Below are 18,156 nucleotides of genomic sequence, written 5' to 3' on the forward strand. Positions count from 1 at the left end.
TTAAAAAAAATATTTTTTAAAGAAAATATTTTTTCATGTTTGGTAGTGGTAGTAGTCGAACAAAGGTGGAGGTGGAGGTGGAGGTGGAGGTGGTGGCATGATGGTGGGGCGACAACAGTGGTGATGGTGGCAGTGCCCATGGTGATGTGGTGGAGTTGATAGTGGTGGTGGTGGTGGTGGTATGGTGACATTGGTAGAATTTTAGTCCAACAAATATTTTTTGCTTTTTAAAAATAAAAAATATTTTATGCCAAAATAAGCTTGCTTTCCATTGACTATAGAAAATATTTTTAGTTGACTTCTATTTTTTATTGTACCAAACATTCAAAAACATAAAAAAATGTTTTCTAAAAATTATTTTCCACCAAAATAAACAGAGTGTTAATAAATAGTTGGCATTTAAAAGTTTAGAGAAGAAATAGATGCAACTGATAGTTTATGAGAATGAAGGTAATTTAGGGAGATAAAAGAGATTTTGGGATATGGTACCCAATTTTTTTTTTTTTCTTTTTTGGATAAGAAAATAATGGAGACCTTAAAAAGGTTTTCACAATTTGACCTCTATTGATGTGGTATATGATATGATGTACATTGTGGATCTCTAACATTTTTTTTTCATTTATAAATTTTAATGGCATAAAAAAAGAAAATGCTTGAGGTCCCTAAGAAAAACTTCTCCAATTTGATTCACATATCAACTTTTGATTTGTTACATACTAAACTATATAAGTCTAACTCCCTCGTCACACAATTGTGAGTAAATTTATGAGTCTAAAATTATAAATTCCTAACATTTCCCTCCTTTGTATCCTTTCACATAGCCTCATCATCATAATGAGAAAGGTTGTGGATGGGCAACTTTCAACTCTTTAGGTGGTTTTTTATTTAAATTAGGATTGTATTTTGAATTATGAATTTAAGTAAAAATTTAGAAAAGAAGAAAAAGGAAAAAGAAAAAAAAGTCAGTGAAATGTAAATAAAATATAAACTAAAATTTTTCTTCATCTCTCTCTTTGCTTTTCATTTTTTAAATTTCTATTCAAATTTATGACTCAAACACAATCTTTTTACTTTTCATTTTTTAAATTTCTATTCAAATTTATGACTCAAACACAACATTAAACATTTGGTTTGACCATTGATCCATATTAGAGAAGCCAAATCCATGTCAAGAGCTTTCTTTCATGAGTTTGGATATCACAAACCCACCCCAAATATCCCACAGCTCATTTACCTTCTGCTAACCCAGAACGTATTATCTTTGAACAATAACCCAGAACATATGAAATCAAAAGCCAATTTAAAAATGACCAAATTCTCAAAATCAATGCCAAATTAAAATTTGGTGAAGTGAAGAATTTTACTGAATTTAAACAATTGCTCAACAAATAACCAATCACAAATCAATTTATCCATCAATCAATTAGGAGATTAAACAATCAATTCTAGAAATCTCAATAAAAAAGAAGAGAAAAGAAAAGAGCTTTCTAGACTATGAGACACATTTGACATGAAAATCATATAGAAGGCCACTTATATAGGGCAAGATTCACAATCCGAACACCCAAAAACAAATTTCTATTTAGTCGTATGGTTACAAGGCTCAAATAATAACAATTACAACCTCTAACCCAAGTACACGTAGAATTTAGCCCACCACAAACTTCAACATGCTTGATCATTGCTCCAAACACCCTTGACATCATTACACACCATAGACCCAATAGCCTCCATAAAGTCCCACGCTCCAATCTCCATTTATCAATAGCTTCATTACTCAAAAGGGGCATAGTGATCAAGCGAATAGAGTGTGAATTGTGAATGTTTTGATGTGAAGTGATTTAGATGCAACAGTTGAGATCAAATCATAATTTGAGACTCTAAATTGAAGATTGTGAGATTCATCAATGGAGTCTTGACCCCATTTAACTGCTCATCATCACCAGAGTGGAACACAACATTAGACTGAAAAAGCGTAGTGACTTGTTTCGTTACTAACATCTGAGTAGTACTCATTAAAATTGAGATAACTCCAGAAATGCGAAAGAGCAAACTCCCTGTGTTTTGGTGTCTTGAGATAACACAAATGCAGCTCTTTGAGATTTTTATCAAACGTTCGCTTTATGGCAAGCACCTGCAAGTCATCAACAATTAGGGGTTAGAGTTTGGTTACTTTCTGCCTCTGTTTGTACTCTACAAACCAAACCAAATAAAACCATAATCAATTGAAGCTATCAAATACAAAATTCTACAATTAATTTGAACATGAATAGATGATACATGTGAAGAAGTTTCAATATCCAATGCTTACAGAATATCAACACTGCTCTATCTTGGGCGGAGGCTGGATCTGAATTTTTCCTAATAATTTTACCTTTTATAGTACATAAGAAAGTTATATTTCAATATCTTAGGGCCATGTTTGACAAAGGGAAGTACAATTGGAAGCAAAGTACAAATTTGAAAGCACTACAATTACATTCAAAATGCCAACTGTGGGAAACCCATTCTAGATTATGAGCAGTTTCAAAATTGAAGATCTCATAATTATTATGCCAGAATACCCCTGCGTATGTCTCCACAAACCAAAGTAATATACTAAATTTATTAAAGCAAAAAAATAAAAATTAAAAATTGTAAGTAAGAAATCAAGACATGAGACCCACCTGGGAAATGTTGATCCGAGAGAGTTTATCTGAAAAATTTCCATCAAGTCCAGCATCATACATGGATCCTATCAGACAAGCCCTGAACTCTAGTGCACACTGCAAAATGTTTTCGATAATGCTGGCTATGGACTGCAGCTCATCAGACAAGAAACATCTGAAGAGGAAATGTTAACAATCAACTTCAAATCATGACACCAACGAACAACAAACAAGATAGTAGTACTAAAAAAAAAATAGAAATTTTGAGAGTAGCTGTAGAAGACGTATCTTTGGATAATCACAAAAACATCATAAAGAATTTATATAAAAATTAAATGGTACTACATCTATTAACGATGATAATGATGAAAACAAGAAGTTAACAACTATGCTAACCATAACTATTTTGGTTGGATGCACAATCTTATTTTGCCATCCCACAACCATATCTTTTCTATAAAGCCAATCATGAAATCATTTATGTTCTACTAGAATTTCCCTTGTTTTAATCCTCTCCTCCCCTCTTTAAATTATTCATTTATTCCAAAGAAATCCCCTTTTCCTTGTTCAGTGTTTAAGATTTCTATTGTTGTCACCTTGGAAATAGGAAGGATTAAATATATTTGTTTAAGGTGGTAAGCATGCAATTAGATCTGCATAAGTCGGTGTGCAGCTAATGTATGGCAACCTTTGTTGAATTAAAATATCGATTTTAGAGATTATTCTCTCTACTACCCTTCTAGGGTTCATTACAGTCCCTAGGGCTTGTTTTCTTGCAGCTCCAACATGTGTTTATAGTTTTGGATTGCATTCAGTGGTATCAGAGCAAGTTCAATCCTACTGAGTTCCCTATATTGCATTATAAAAAAATTAAGTGCAGCACATAAATGAAAGATTGAGGAAAGATCACAGCAACAATAAGTTGTAGTTATGATCCCATGGAAGATCAGGGATGTCATTCAACATCTTGAAATGAATTTGGAGGATATATTCTTTAGCAGAGATTCATCTCCTCTGCAAAAAGTTGATTGGTATCAACCTCAGAAATACGATGAATACTTGGAAAATGGTTAGTTAATCACTACCAAGAGTGATTGTGATCATTAGGAATCATGAATCAAGATGAATTGCAAATCGAATCGTAAATCGTAAAGATTTGGTCACTTTTTCTAAATTGCATAAAAATTATATCTATATTCTATACACTTAAATTGTTAAATATATCTTACAAATAAAAAATATTTAGACTTCAATCAATGAAAATGTTGTTTTAAATGATGATTACACGGTTTAATAGGTAAGAAATTAACATGAGTTCTCATGTAAGATCACAGCCTTACCTTTTCCCTTTTAAATATTTCTTATCAACCATTCTAAATGAGGAGAGTAAACAAAGACAAACTCCCAATTTCCAAGTAACAATAACTCAGCAATGATGTTTTAAACTCTTTACAACTAAAGTAATAGAATTCTCACATCAAAGTGAGGTGAGGAAACCCAAATCTCCAGACATTTTCAAAAATCTCACCTACCTCCTTAAAAAGATTCTTTTTATAATTGCAAACACTTCGATGAAGTTGAATATGTTAGCCTAGAATTTGTAGAGAGAGAAGGTTCTTTTTTTTTTTTGTTCCCCCAGGGTTTGAATCTTTGAGAGTAAATACAAAGAAAGAAAGTAAACCTTAAAAAGGTAGTGTGAACCCTTTTCCTTTTCCAATAATTAAAAAAACAAAAAAAAAAAAGGGCAAAAAATCGATTTCAGTGAATTGATCGATTCACAGTTCACTCATATTCACCCACGATTTGCAGCTATTTGCTATTCATCAACCTGTTCATGTTGATTACCCACTAAATCGAATCGAATTGAATCATATGATTCTAATAACTAAGATTGTGATCACAAGGTGAGAATTGGTGATCTCAAACTTGTGCTGGATGATAAATTTTGACTGCATGTCAATGGAACTAGGAAATATTAAATGTAATTTGAGGTGGTAAACATGTAATGTACCGCCAACTATATCCTACGATTAGGTCTATATAAGTTGGTGTACAGCTAATGTATTGTAATCTGTGTTAGATAATAATATTTATGTCAGAGATTATTCTCTCTACTGCCCTTACTTCTGTCTTCTGCAATCTCTATTAGTTATAATTTTCAGACTTCTGTCTGACTATGAATTCAGTAGCAAGGATTAAATTCAGGGATCTGAAAGACAACTATCAGTTCTCAATTTCTTCCGACTTTCCTGTGCTTTTGTGTGTGTGCACGGGAGAGAGAGAAAGAGAGGATAAAAAAGAGATGTTGCTACAAAAGGGTAAATATTACAACATTAACTCACAAACCCAAAAATAATAAAATAGAAACAAAAACAAAAACATATAAAACAAACAAACAAACAAAAGGTCCAAAAAATAACTTCTTGAACTTCAAGAAATAGAAAAACAAAAACTTACATGTGCAGGGAATCAGTTAGATATGCCATGTGCACAGACTTGAGATCCATCATATCTTTCACCTACAAAAGCCAAGGGTCAAAATAGAAAATGTGAAAGGGTGTCATGCAACAAAGCAACAATTCTGAAATTAGATGTATGTCATCTTTCTATGGACACATGATTATAGCAAATCCATCAGTATTAATAGCTTCAACAATATCAGATAAACAAAGTGACAAGTTGATGCAAGAAAGTATGTAGAAGCAAAACTCACACAGCAAGATCATGTTTCCATAATTCTGTTGGTTATGACTTTTAAGGGTACCCCAAAATATAGAGTAGAAAAAGAAGATACATAATCAATGATGCAACTATGTTTTGGGCACTTTTATGATTTTGCATACTTCTATTATTTTTGTGTTGCTTTCTTCAAGGCTATTGTCAAGCCAAAATCTAACATTTTAGGATTGGTTTTATTTGCTTTTTCTTTTTTTTCCTTTTAATCACTCCAAGGATTACTAGGATTAGGATTTTCTTTCATAAATAGCCTTACAAGACTAGGGTATAATCAAAGTTTTGGAGGTTAATAAAATTTTACAAAGTTTCTCTTCTTTTTTGCTCTACATTATGGGTGTTCTTAAAATTAACAGAATTATAAAAAGCTGTTATCTTATAGCTCAAATTCTGCTTCTACACGCTTTTTCTACATCAGTTGGTATCTGAGTTTGCACGAGTCCTGATCATGGCACTTGGAGGAAGTGGTGGCTGGGCTGCTGCTATTAAAGACTACTATGAACGCCCTATAGCTACATGAATTGCATGACTTGAGGAATGATTTCAACTGTTTGAGAATCAATTTAACGTGCTGGCACGGCAAATAGTTGCCTTGACTGTTGTTAAGTAGCCTCAAAATCATCAACTTAACCTACCCCTTCTAGAGGAAGAGGCCATGGTTGAGTCATCACCTAGAAAACATGGACACTTCAAAATGGATACCTTGTCCATGTCTGACACGTATCAAATATAGACACACAGGTACATGCATGGGCAATTTTTTATTTTTTTTTACAAGATACTTCACAGACATGCATATCCTGTGTTTGGACACGCATAGGGACGTCTTTATGAGTTTTTATATATATATATATATATATATATATATAATTTTTAGAAAATTGATTTGGAGTTAAAGTTGAATATATGCAAACAAAGGGGGGAAAGTGGAAAAACAAAAATACGCCCACCCACATATACATTGTTGCCTCTTATATCTCCAAAATCTAAATTTATATTCATATACATAGCAAATAAAAATGAAGGGCAGGCCTAGCGTAGCAATAAAGCTACCCCTGGGTGACCTGGTGGTCACGGATTTGAGTCGCAGAAACAGCCTCTCCGCTTGCGGGGAGTGAGGCTGCGTACATCAACCCTTACCCAAACTCCGCTTAAGCGGGAGTTTCGTGCACTGGGTACGCCCTTTTTATACATAGCAAATAAAAATATATAAATAAATAAATAAATTGTGTTGTATCCTCATTGTGTCTTTATCCTAATTTGTTGCAAAATGTCCATGTCCATGTCCATGCTTCTTAGATTGAAACAAACCCAAACACTTCAAAACATAAAACATAGACTCAATATCCAGTCTAGCATGTAATGGATGAAACTAAAAGTAGAAAATTAGAGAGAAATCAGGATACACGTTGCCTCAAACCTTATGCTTAAGGCAGTCAAGAAACCTGCACCAGGATACATGGGATAACTGTGATTGAACATACTGCTGCAATGTAGATACAAAATGATTAACCTGGTGCCTGAAATAAGAAGAGTAACATGATGTCATTGTCAGCTCAACATACATTTCAGTAGAACTATTCTCAGATTTAATTCGGAAGCTCTTAACTTAAAACATCACACACATTTGGAATTCAGACAGGAGGCAGAAGAATAATTGTAAATCAATGTAAGCTTTACACATCTCCCTCTCGAACAGCAAGTTTATCTTGATTTCACGTAGCAATCTTGTCAAAATCAAGTTCAAATTTCCCTCCTAGAGGTCCATCCAATAGATGTGCAAATTAAGATGTCAGAGGAACCATTCACTGTGCTATCTGTGATAACAAAACTCAAAGCCACCCCCCATAACTCCAATGGAAACCGTGGCCAATGGAGAAGTCAAAAAATGAACCAGACCCAAAAGATCCTTCCGTCATGACTACTTATCCTCAAAGGTTGGTCCTAATATTTCTTTTCAACCAAACGTCACTGTAAAAATAAATTGATAGAGAGAGAATAAATTGTATGTATTATGATTGATTTGTTATTGATCTATTTATTACAATGATTCATGATTCCTATATATAGAAGAGGGTGAGTGTGTAGTAGGTAAGGAGTAGGTGAAGTGGAGGTGGTAGTGGTGTAGTGGGTTAGAGGGTGAGTGTGTAGTAGGTAAGGAGTAGGTGAAGTGGAGGTGGTAGTGGTGTAGTGAGTTAGGTTTAGTGGAGTAGGTGAGGTGATAGTGGTGTAGTGGGTTAGGTTTAGTGGAGTAGGTTTAAGTGGGTGAAGTAGGTGATAGGTTTTAACAGCCCCCCGCAAAATCAAGGGGGATAGGAACTAGCCAACTTGAGTTTGGACAGAGTTACAAAACAAGAAAATACATAAAAATAAAAGAGGATAGGTGACACTGTATGGTCGTGTCAGACCATTGGTGAAGACACTGGATGGTGGTGTCATAACGTTGTAGAGGACACTGTATGGGGGTGTCATAACGTTGTAGAGGACACTGTATGGTGGTGTCATAACGGTGTAGAGGACACTGGATGGCGGTGTCAGACCGATGTAGAAGACAGTTTATGGGGTCATGTCGGACCGTTGTCGCAGACAATGTTGTGACAGTTGTTGTGACAGTTTACGGAGTCTTGCTGGACCCTTGTAGAAACTAACCGGAATCAATGTCGGGACAGTTTACAGAGTCTTGTCGGACCTATGAAGGAGCTAACCGGAATCAATGTCGGGACAGTTTACTGAGTCTTGTCGGACCCATGAAGGAGCTAACCGGAATCAATGTCGGGACAGTTTACAGAGTCTTGTCGGACCCTTGAAGGAGCTAACCGGAATCAATGTCGGGACAGTTTACAGAGTCTTGTCGGACCCTTGAAGGAGCTAACCGGAATCAATGTCGGGACAGTTTACAGAGTCTTGTCGGACCCCTAAAAAGTCGCACCCTCAAAAGGTGTGCCCAATCTTTCAAAAGGCGTGCCATCAAAAGGCGTGCCCAATCCATAAAAAGATGTGCCATCAAAATGCGTGCCCAATCCATAAAAAGGCGTGCCATCAAAAGGCGTGCCATCAAAAGGCGCGCCCACTTCATCAAAAGACATGCCCGACAGAAAGCGTCGAGCCATCAAAAGGGGCGCCTGACACGCGGCGATGCACGTGATTGACAGAGCGCGTGTCGGCCTCGCCGTCTCTGTCTTTATAAACCAAAGCGAAGTCTGAGGCTTGGAAGCATAACAAACCAGTTGAAACCTCTTCGTTCTCTAGTTGAAACCTCTTCGTTCTCTGTAACATTCTGTAACCAACCCTTCTCTGAAACACTCAGCAACCCAAAAACATGGCTTCTTCTTCCCGTTCAGCTACCCAGAACATAGCCTCTTCTTCCCGTGGTCTGCTCACTCTCTTTCCCGACCTCAACGAGTCAACAAGAGAGATAACTGGTGCGGTGGCCTGTGAACCTCAACCAAACACATCTGGTTTTGCTCCGTTGAACTTTCCGATGCGGTCGGTGGAGCAAAAAATGGCAGTGCAAACGGATATTGAAGCTAATCAGTATACATTGAAGTCCTGTGTTGAAACTATGACTGCGGTCACAAACTTGTCGCACCGGCTGCAGAGTAGGACAAATGAGGTGCAGCAGTTAAACGCCCAACTGGCTCTGCTCCAACGCATGTATAAGGATGCGTGAGCAGAGATAAGTGTGCTAAAGGCGGAAAATAAGGAGCTGGAGCGGAAGGCCACCGTTATGTTCCGATTTGGAGGTCCGCCATATGCTGTAGTGGAGGAGCAGGGAGTTGTGATCGTGCCCAGTGGAGTGGGAAACACGGAGGCAACACCGTCAAGGACCGCCCAGGACGGAGGCAAGAAGAAGAGACCGGCGGCAGAGTAGAGAAGAAAAATCCCGCCTGTGGATGTGGTTGTTTTGTTTTTTTGTTGTTGTTGTTGTTGTTTTTTTTTTTTTTTTTTTTTTTTTTTTTTTTTTGGTGTAAAATTCTGATCGGGGTTGATCCCTGGCATGAAGAAATGACAAGTTTGTGGAATGTTTTTTTTTTTTTTTTTTTTTTTTGGTGGTGTTATTTTGTGTTGTTGTTTTGTTTAATAATAAAAATAAAATAAAATAAAAAATAGATAAAAAAATATTTTTGGATGGGTGATTTGAGAAAGATCGGTGTGAGGTGGATGATGGATGTTTCAAAATAAAGTTGGGGGTAGTGCCTCTGCAAAAGATATATTATTATAGAGTGGGTATTTGAAAGAGATTAAAAGTGATTTAGAGAAAATAAATAAAAATAAGTGATTTTGAAATCAAACGGAGGAGAGAGAGGGGACAAGCCCATGTGATAAGGTGGAGAGAGAGGGTGTTGGGTTTATTAAAAAAAAGAATGTGGGTTTGAAAGTGGAAATATGAGAGAGAGAGAGAGAGATTCGGAGATGAGGCTGTAGGTGGTGGTTCGTCCTGTGGCACCACTGATCGATGTCAATGTCGATGACAGTCCAACAGTAGTTGGAAATCATGAAATTCTTTTGAACCCATCTTAATCGCCTTCGACTGTATGCATCAAGTTCCTGGTTCTGCCATGTCCTGCCTGAGACCGAAGAAGTGCATGAACCAGTACAGGTTTGGACATTGAAGCCGCGGTAGTATGCTGTGAATGGTGCTTTTGTCCAGTCAGCTTTCACTAGCCCGCCTCTCGTGGCCCAGTCATCAGCATTCCAGAGGCTAGAGTAGATCTTCATGGGTTGGTTTTTAGGGAAAGGGACACCAATTGATTCACCATTCTTGAATACCCTTATGGGAGTGTTATCCACCAAGAAAATGATTTGCTGGGAGGTCCAGACAATGGAGTAGGTGTGAAAATTTCTGGTAGGGTCAAACCAGAGATAGAACTGTTGCTCTCTATTTCCTTTCCCTTGAGTGAACACATTAGTATGAACAATGTAAGGGTCACCACTAAGGTTTCCCAAAAACTCAAAGTCAATCTCATCATGTGTTGGCCCTTGAGAAGACAAGTAGTAGGCAGTAACAGTGCCAGCAGAGTTGCCTGCAACAAGTTTGAGCTGCATATCAATTCTCCCAAACAGATACTCTTTCTTTGATATAAATCCAGAGCCAGAGGTCTTGTCTAGAGACAGAGACAGAAGCTGACCTCCACTGAATATCTTTGCCCTTTGATCACCCCATGTTAGACTACCCAACAAGAGTTTAAATGGAAAGACCATTTTAGAAGGTAAGAGAGAGAACAAGAGAGATTTTTGAATTGAGTAAAGGTGGTTCTGGTGGTGGTGCGGCCTCATACGCCTGTTTCCGCCGCCGTTGATGGCGAAGAACTCGAAGCTATGTGTAGAAAATTCCAGCGGGCAGCGAAGGCAAAGTTGCCGGCCGGCTGCCCGCCGGTGAGAAAGAAATATAGGCCTAAATCTTATAGCTCTGATACCATGTAAAAATAAATTGATAGAGAGAGAATAAATTGTATGTATTATGATTGATTTGTTATTGATCTATTTATTACAATGATTCATGATTCCTATATATAGAAGAGGGTGAGTGTGTAGTAGGTAAGGAGTAGGTGAAGTGGAGGTGGTAGTGGTGTAGTGGGTTAGAGGGTGAGTGTGTAGTAGGTAAGGAGTAGGTGAAGTGGAGGTGGTAGTGGTGTAGTGGGTTAGGTTTAGTGGAGTAGGTGAGGTGGTAGTGGTGTAGTGGGTTAGGTTTAGTGGAGTAGGTTTAAGTGGGTGAAGTAGGTGATAGGTTTTAACAGCCCCCCGCAAACTCAAGGGGGATAGGAACTAGCCTAAGAAGCACGGACACTTCTAAGAAGGTGACGTATCCGTGTCGTGTCCGTGTCGGACACCGACACTCTTTGGACACTCTTAGGACACGTGTCCGATACTCTTCAAAACGTGTCCTATTTTTTAAATATTTTTAAAGACCCGGACACTCTTTGGACACTTGGAGGACACACGTGTCAATTGTTTAAACACATGTGTCTATTGATTATACATATGTGAAACTAATTATAAGTTTGAACAAAACAACTTAAGATACAATAATAAAACAAAAACCATATAAATTTATAGGAAATAGTGCTATATTGCATTTTTTATTATCTTTGAATGATATATTCATATATATAATATATAATAAATATATAAAATTATATATTTCATGCGTGTCCTCCACGTGTCGTGTCCTGCATTTTTTTAAAATTAACGTGTCGGCGTGTCCGTGTCGTATTCGTGTCGTGTCACGTGTCCGTGTCCATGCTTCTTAGGAACTAGCCAACTTGAGTTTGGAGAGAGTTACAAAACAAGAAAATACATAAAAATAAAAGAGGATAGGTGACACTGTATGGTCGTGTCAGACCATTGGTGAAGACACTGATCAAAGCAAGCATGCAGCACAGAAAATGATGTTGGCTTTCTTTTGCCAAACCCACCAAAATAATGCCCACGAAAAATGTTAATATCAGGGGTAATGATGCAGTCAAGAATATGTGAGGCCCACAAGAAGTTGGTAAATATTAAGGGATTCGTCTTTTAGGAGTCTTTGATTTAATCTAGTTGTATTTTGATTTTAATCAGACTTTTAGAAGATTGAATCATAGAATTTTAGTACTATTAACTTACTATGTTAGATAGCCTTAGTTTTAGAGGATATCTACGTGTTTTAGTAGTCTCATTAAGCCTATAAATAGGCCTTATTGATGTAAAACGAAATTACACTTCGAAAACGAATAAAAGCTCTCTTTCTCTCTCAGTTTCTGTTAAAATTTACCATCACCTACCACCAATTTACCATCACCTACCACCACCTACTCCTCACCTACTACACTCACCCTCTCCTATATAATGAGCCACTCACCATTTGTAATATATACAACAACATACAACAATCAATAATACAATTCTCTATTTCTCTTTATACATCAATTTTAACATGGTATCAGAGCTGGTTTAGAACCTAGTATTTTCGCATCACCGGCGGGCGGCAACCTCACCTTGGCCGCCTGCCGGACCTCAACCTAATCCGCTAGAATTTTCTACACATACCTTGACATTTATTCAAGTCCACCACCACTGCCCCTCCTCTCACTGTTGTCCTCCCCTACACCACCATCTCGGTCGTCTTCATCTACCACCCCTGTTGACCTTAACCCGTCGCTGCAGTCACTTCACTCTGATCACCGGCCGTCACACCGACCTCACCCATCGCCTTCACCGCCTTCCGCGCCCTTTAATCCCAATCCATGAGCCGCTACGACAGCCGCTCCGCCGACCCCGGCTCCTACCGCGACCGGCGAACTGATTCAGGGTTTGGTGGTGTTTCGAGTTACGGTGGAGCTCGTTCATCGTCGAGCAAGAAGGACTACGATGGTTCAGAGTCACCGCGCAAGTTGGATTTGGATGGGTTGACTCCGTTCGAGAAGAATTTCTACACAGAGTCGCCTGCTGTGGCAGCAATGTCGGAGAGTGAAGCTGAGAAGTATCGGCATCGAAGGGAAATCACCGTTGAAGGCCGGGATGTGCCCAAGCCTGTCAAGGCTTTCAGGGACGTTGGGTTTCCAGAATACATCATGTTAGAATTTACCTACACCTACCACCACCTACTACCACCACCTACTACACCTACCACCAATTTACCCTCACCTACTACCCAAACCCTCTCCTATATAATGAGCTACTCTGCTTTGTAATATAACACATCAATGTATCAGATCAATCATAAACTCATCAATCAATAATACATAAATTTCTGCATGGTATCAAAGCAAGGTTGAGAATTTAGTGATTCCGCTTCACCGGCGGACGGCAGCCTCGCCTTGGCCGTCCGCCGGACAAACCCAAAATTTCTTCTTCAATGGCAGATTCTTCAACAACACTGTCAAGCCACCACCACTGCCACTCCACAACCGGGCCAGCATCACCCACACCCACACCCACTATCTCCAAACAGGATTTGGCGTCTCTGTCAAGAGGCGTGTTCATGCGCTATGACACAAGGTTCCACTCCCTTGGTCCACACTGTTTTACATACGCACGCAACAGAGCATCCTCTTCAGGTCGCCACCGCTGCGTACACCCTCTCTCTCTCTCCTGGCTATACTGCAGAACAAGCAGAGGACTCTGTTTCTCTCTCTCTCACTCTCTATACGTATATATCGTTCACTCTGTTCTGTATATATATAGCCTTTTCGTCGGAAGCACCACCGGAACTCACGTAAGCACATTCCTTTATACACAGCAGCCCTTTTCTTCTCCTCCGCGTGACACATCTTTTCCTCTGCCAAAGTCTGGATCTTGAGGATTATTCTGCTGGAAAATATTTATTCTCTCCACTTTGACTATTGTTTCAATTGGGTCATGCTCTGTGAAAGAGTTTATATCTTCTAAGTTGTTCTGAATTACTCTTGTTTTCAACTACCAACTGATGAGCAATGGCAGAAAGTAGTATTAGTGTGGGAATGGCAAAAAATGAGGTCCGAACTCTAAAAGCAGCGCTTTGTGACCAATTCCACCAGTGCACTCTCCTGACCGATTCCCTCATCCCTCCGCCATATGCCCATAACATAATAATCATTCTCAATTGCCCCACATGGGCATGTCTCTCCTCACCTTTCTTTATTTTATATATATATATATATATATATTTTTATATTATATTATTCCACCAGTGCTTAGTGCTTAGTCCACCAGTGCTTTTTTTATTATATTATTCCACCAGTGTTTTTTTTTTTTTATATTATATATATAATTTTTTTTTTTTTTTATTCTCTCAGTGCTTAGTCCACCACCTCACTTCCCTCTTTTTCTTTATTTCTTTTACACATTTTTCCACGATCAGTGAGCCAGTTTTTTTTTTCAAATAATTTTTCATTACATTTTTTTATTTCAAAAAAAAAAACAAAAAACAAAAAAAAAAAAAAAAAAACAAAAACAAAAACAACTTACAAATTTGCACAACACATCATATTTTATTCATCTCCGGGATCCACCCCGATCACAATTTTACACCAAAAAAAAAAAAAAAAAAAAAAACCCACCAAACAAACACAAACAGCACACCCACATCCCCAGGGGGATTTTTCTTCTCTACTCTGCTGCAGGTCTCTTCTTCTTGCCTCCGTCTTGGACGGCCCTTGATGGTGTTGCCTCTGGATTTCCCACGCCACCGAGCACTACTCCCTGCTCCTCCACTGCAGCATATGGCGGCCCTCTAAATCGGAACATCACGGTGGCCTTCCGCTTCAGCTCCTTGTTTTCTGCCCTTAGCACGCTTATCTCTGCTCGCGCATCCTTATACATGCGTTGGAGCAGAGCCAGCTGGGAGTTTAAATGCTGCACCTCATTTGTCCTACTCTGCAGCCGGTTCGACAAGTTTGTGACCGCCGTCATGCTTTCCACACATGCCTTCAGAGTATACTGATTGGCCTCCACATCCGACTGCACTGCCATTCTTTGCTCCACCGACCGCATCGGAAAGTTCAACGGAGCAAACTCCGGGGCGCTTGGTTGAGTTTCCAGTGCCACCGCACCAGTTCCCTCTCTCGACTCGTTGAGGTCGGGAAAGAGGGTGAGCAGCCCGCGGGAAGACGATGAAGCCATTTTCTAGGCAACAGAGTGTTATACAGAATCTCTCTTAGAAATCTCTCTCAGAATATCTCTCACAGGTGTTTTTGCCTCAGCCTCAGCCTCTGTCTTATAGCCGAGGCAGCCACGCGCATCGCGCGCCTCTTGACGCCCGACAAACTGGCACGCCTTTTCATGGCACATCTTTTGATAAAGTGGGCACGCTTTTTGATGGCACGCCTTTTGAAAAATTGGGGACACCTTTTGAGGGTGCAACTTTTACAACGGTCCGACATGACCCTATAAACTGTCCCGACATTGATTCCGGTTAGCTCCTTTATGGGTCCGACAAGACTCTGTAAACTGTCCCGACATTGATTCCGGTTAGTTTCTACAAGGGTCCAGCAAGACTCCGTAAACTGTCCCAACAACTGTCACAGCATTGTCTGCTACAACGGTCCGACATGACCCCATAAACTGTCTTCTACAACGGTCCGACATGACCCCATAAACTGTCTTCTACAACGGTCCGACATGACCCCATAAACTGTCCTCTACAACGTTATGACACCCCCATACAGTGTCCTCTACCACGTTATGACACCACCATACAGTGTCTTCACCAACGGTCTGACACGACCATACAGTGTCTCCTATCTTTTTTTATTTTTATGTATTTTCTTGTTTTGTTCCTCTCTCCAAACTCAAGTTGGTTAGTTTCTATCCTCCTTGAGTTTGCGGGGGGCTGTTAGAATTTACCTACACCTACCACCACCTACTACCACACCTACTACACCTACCACCAATTTACCCTCACCTACTCCTCACCTACTACCCAAACCCTCTCCTATATAATGAGCTACTCTGCTTTGTAATATAACACATCAATGTATCAGATCAATCATAAACTCATCAATCAATAATACATAAATTTCTACACATCATTCAAGAAATTGTAAAAGCTGGCTTTACTGAACCCACACCTATTCAAGCTCAAGGATGGCCAATGGCTTTAAAGGGCCGTGATCTAGTTGGACTTGCTGACACAGGTTCAGGAAAGACACTTGCCTACCTATTGCCTGCAATTGTCCATGTCAATGCTCAGCTAATAGAGAGAATCTGGTTCCGTGAAGAGAGAGGCAACCCATGTGAAGAGAGAGAAAGACCATTCATTAGGCAGGTCACTTTTCACAAATCCACCACTAGCACTCTTTCACACCATTAGCACACTTTTTCTTTTATTTATTTATTTTACTTTTTTATTCTCTTTATCCCATACCCTCCCGTCCATGTTCCCCACTCCCACTCTCTCTTTTTTTTTTTCAAAATCATTGTCTTTTCCTTCCCATCAACTCTCTTTTTAAAATAAATGATTCATCCTCCACCCACCACACCACATTATCCTCATCATTCCCTCACTACTAATATATATATATATATATATATATATTATTATAATATCTTACCCACGGCACAAGGACGATTTAACCAAAAAAACAAAAAACAAACAAAAAAAAAACAAAACAAAACAAAACACAAAAAAAAAAAAAAAAAAACCTAACTCGTTTTAATTTCACAAACTTATCCATCAAATCCGATCACACTTTTACACACAAGAAAAACAAAAAAACAAAAAAAAAAAAAAAACAAACACAACAAAACAAAACAAAAAAAAAAAAACCACAAACAAACACTCAAAGATTTGTTTTCTGTTCTGCAGACGGCCACCCACCGACCTACTCTGCCGCCGGTCTTTTCTTCTTGCCTCCGTCCTGGGCGGCCCTTGCCGGTGTTGCCTCCGTATTTCCCACTCCACTGGGCATGATCACTACTCCCTGCTCCTCCACTGCAGAATATGGCGGACCTCCAAAACGTAACATCACGGTGGCCTTCCGCTTCAGCTCCTTGTTTTCTGTCTTTAGCACACTTATCTCTGCTCGCGCATCCTTATACATGCGTTGGAGCAGAGCCAGCTGGGAGTACCTCATTTGTCCTGCTCTGCAGCCGGTGCGACAAGTTTGTGACCGCAGTCATGGTTTCCACACATGACTTCAGAGTATACTGATTGGCCTCAATATCAGTTTGCACCGCCATTTTTTGCTCCACCGACCGCATCGGAAAGTTCAACGGAGCAAAACCAGAGGTGTTTGGTTGAGGTTCACTGGCCACCGCACCAGTTATTTCTCTTGTGGACTCGTTCAGTTCTGGAAAGAGCGTGAGCAGCCCACGGGACGAGGAGGCTATGTTCTGGGTAGCTGGACGGGAAGAAGAGGCCATGTTGCTGAGTGTTTCAGAGACGGGTTGGTTACAGAGTATTACAGAATTTCTCTCTCAGCAAAGGAAGAGTTTTTTCAGAGGATTTTCAGAAGTTTTTTGTCTGCCTCAGCCTCAGCATCAGCATCAACCTTGGTTAAATAGCCAAGGCAGCCACGCGCATCATGCGCCGCTCGGCGCTCGACGCCAACCTGGACACACCTTTTTATGGCACGCCTTTTGATGGCACGCCTTTTGATGGCACGCCTTTTGATAGATTGGGCACACCTTTTGAGGGTGCGACTTTTTAGGGGTCCGACAAGACTCTGTAAACTGTCCTGACATTGATTCCGGTTAACTCCTTTATGGGTCCGCCAAGACTCTGTAAACTGTCCCAACATTGATTCCGGTTAGCTCCTTCATGGGTCCGACAAGACTCTGTAAACTGTCCCGACATTGATTCCGGTTAGTTTCTACAAGGGTCCAGCAAGACTCTGTAAACTGTCACAACAACTGTCACAACATTGTCTACTACAACGGTCCGACATGACCCCATAAACTGTCTTCTACATCGGTCTGACACCGCCATCCAGTGTCCTCTACACCGTTATGACACCACCATCCAGTGTCTTCACCAATGGTCTGACACGACCATACAGTGTCTCCTATCCTCTTTTATTTTTATGTATTTTCTTGTTTTGTTACTCTCTCCAAACTCAAGTTGGTTAGTTTCTATCCTCCTTGAGTTTGCGGGGGGCTGTTAAAATTTACCATCACCTACCACCAATTTACCATCACCTACCACCACCTACTCCTCACCTACTCCTCACCTACTACACTCACCCTCTCCTATATAATGAGCCACTCACCATTTGTAATATATACAACAACATACAACAATCAATAATACAATTCTCTATTTCTCTTTATACATCAATTTTAACAGTTTCTATTTATTCTTCTCTACATCTCTCAG

At 39.5% G+C, this 18,156-nt stretch overlaps 1 protein-coding gene and 1 pseudogene across 3 annotated transcripts in view; both read right to left on the minus strand.

Moving 5' to 3' along the window:
- Positions 1–1,344: 1,344 nt before the first annotated feature.
- Positions 1,345–18,156, minus strand: part of LOC145788585 (uncharacterized) — a 39,969-nt gene continuing 23,157 nt past the window's right edge. For both annotated transcript variants that reach the window (XM_082910960.1, XM_082910961.1), the window contains exons 11-14: positions 6,802–6,901; positions 5,106–5,167; positions 2,667–2,823; positions 1,345–2,134 (exon numbers count right to left, since the gene is read on the minus strand). In XM_082910960.1, coding sequence (XP_082767086.1) covers positions 1,961–2,134; positions 2,667–2,823; positions 5,106–5,167; positions 6,802–6,901 — 493 coding nt within the window. In that variant the 3' untranslated portion in view covers positions 1,345–1,960. The remainder of the gene's footprint in view (positions 2,135–2,666; positions 2,824–5,105; positions 5,168–6,801; positions 6,902–18,156) is intronic.
- On the minus strand, positions 9,321–10,722 carry LOC114291149 (xyloglucan endotransglucosylase protein 1 pseudogene; annotated as a pseudogene). The gene has a single exon (XR_014357638.1). The product of XR_014357638.1 is annotated as a xyloglucan endotransglucosylase protein 1 pseudogene (transcript).

Source organism: Camellia sinensis, unplaced genomic scaffold, assembly GCF_055761805.1.
Source record: "Camellia sinensis isolate YWXY unplaced genomic scaffold, ASM5576180v1 Unanchor1, whole genome shotgun sequence".
NCBI lineage: Eukaryota > Viridiplantae > Streptophyta > Magnoliopsida > Ericales > Theaceae > Camellia > Camellia sinensis.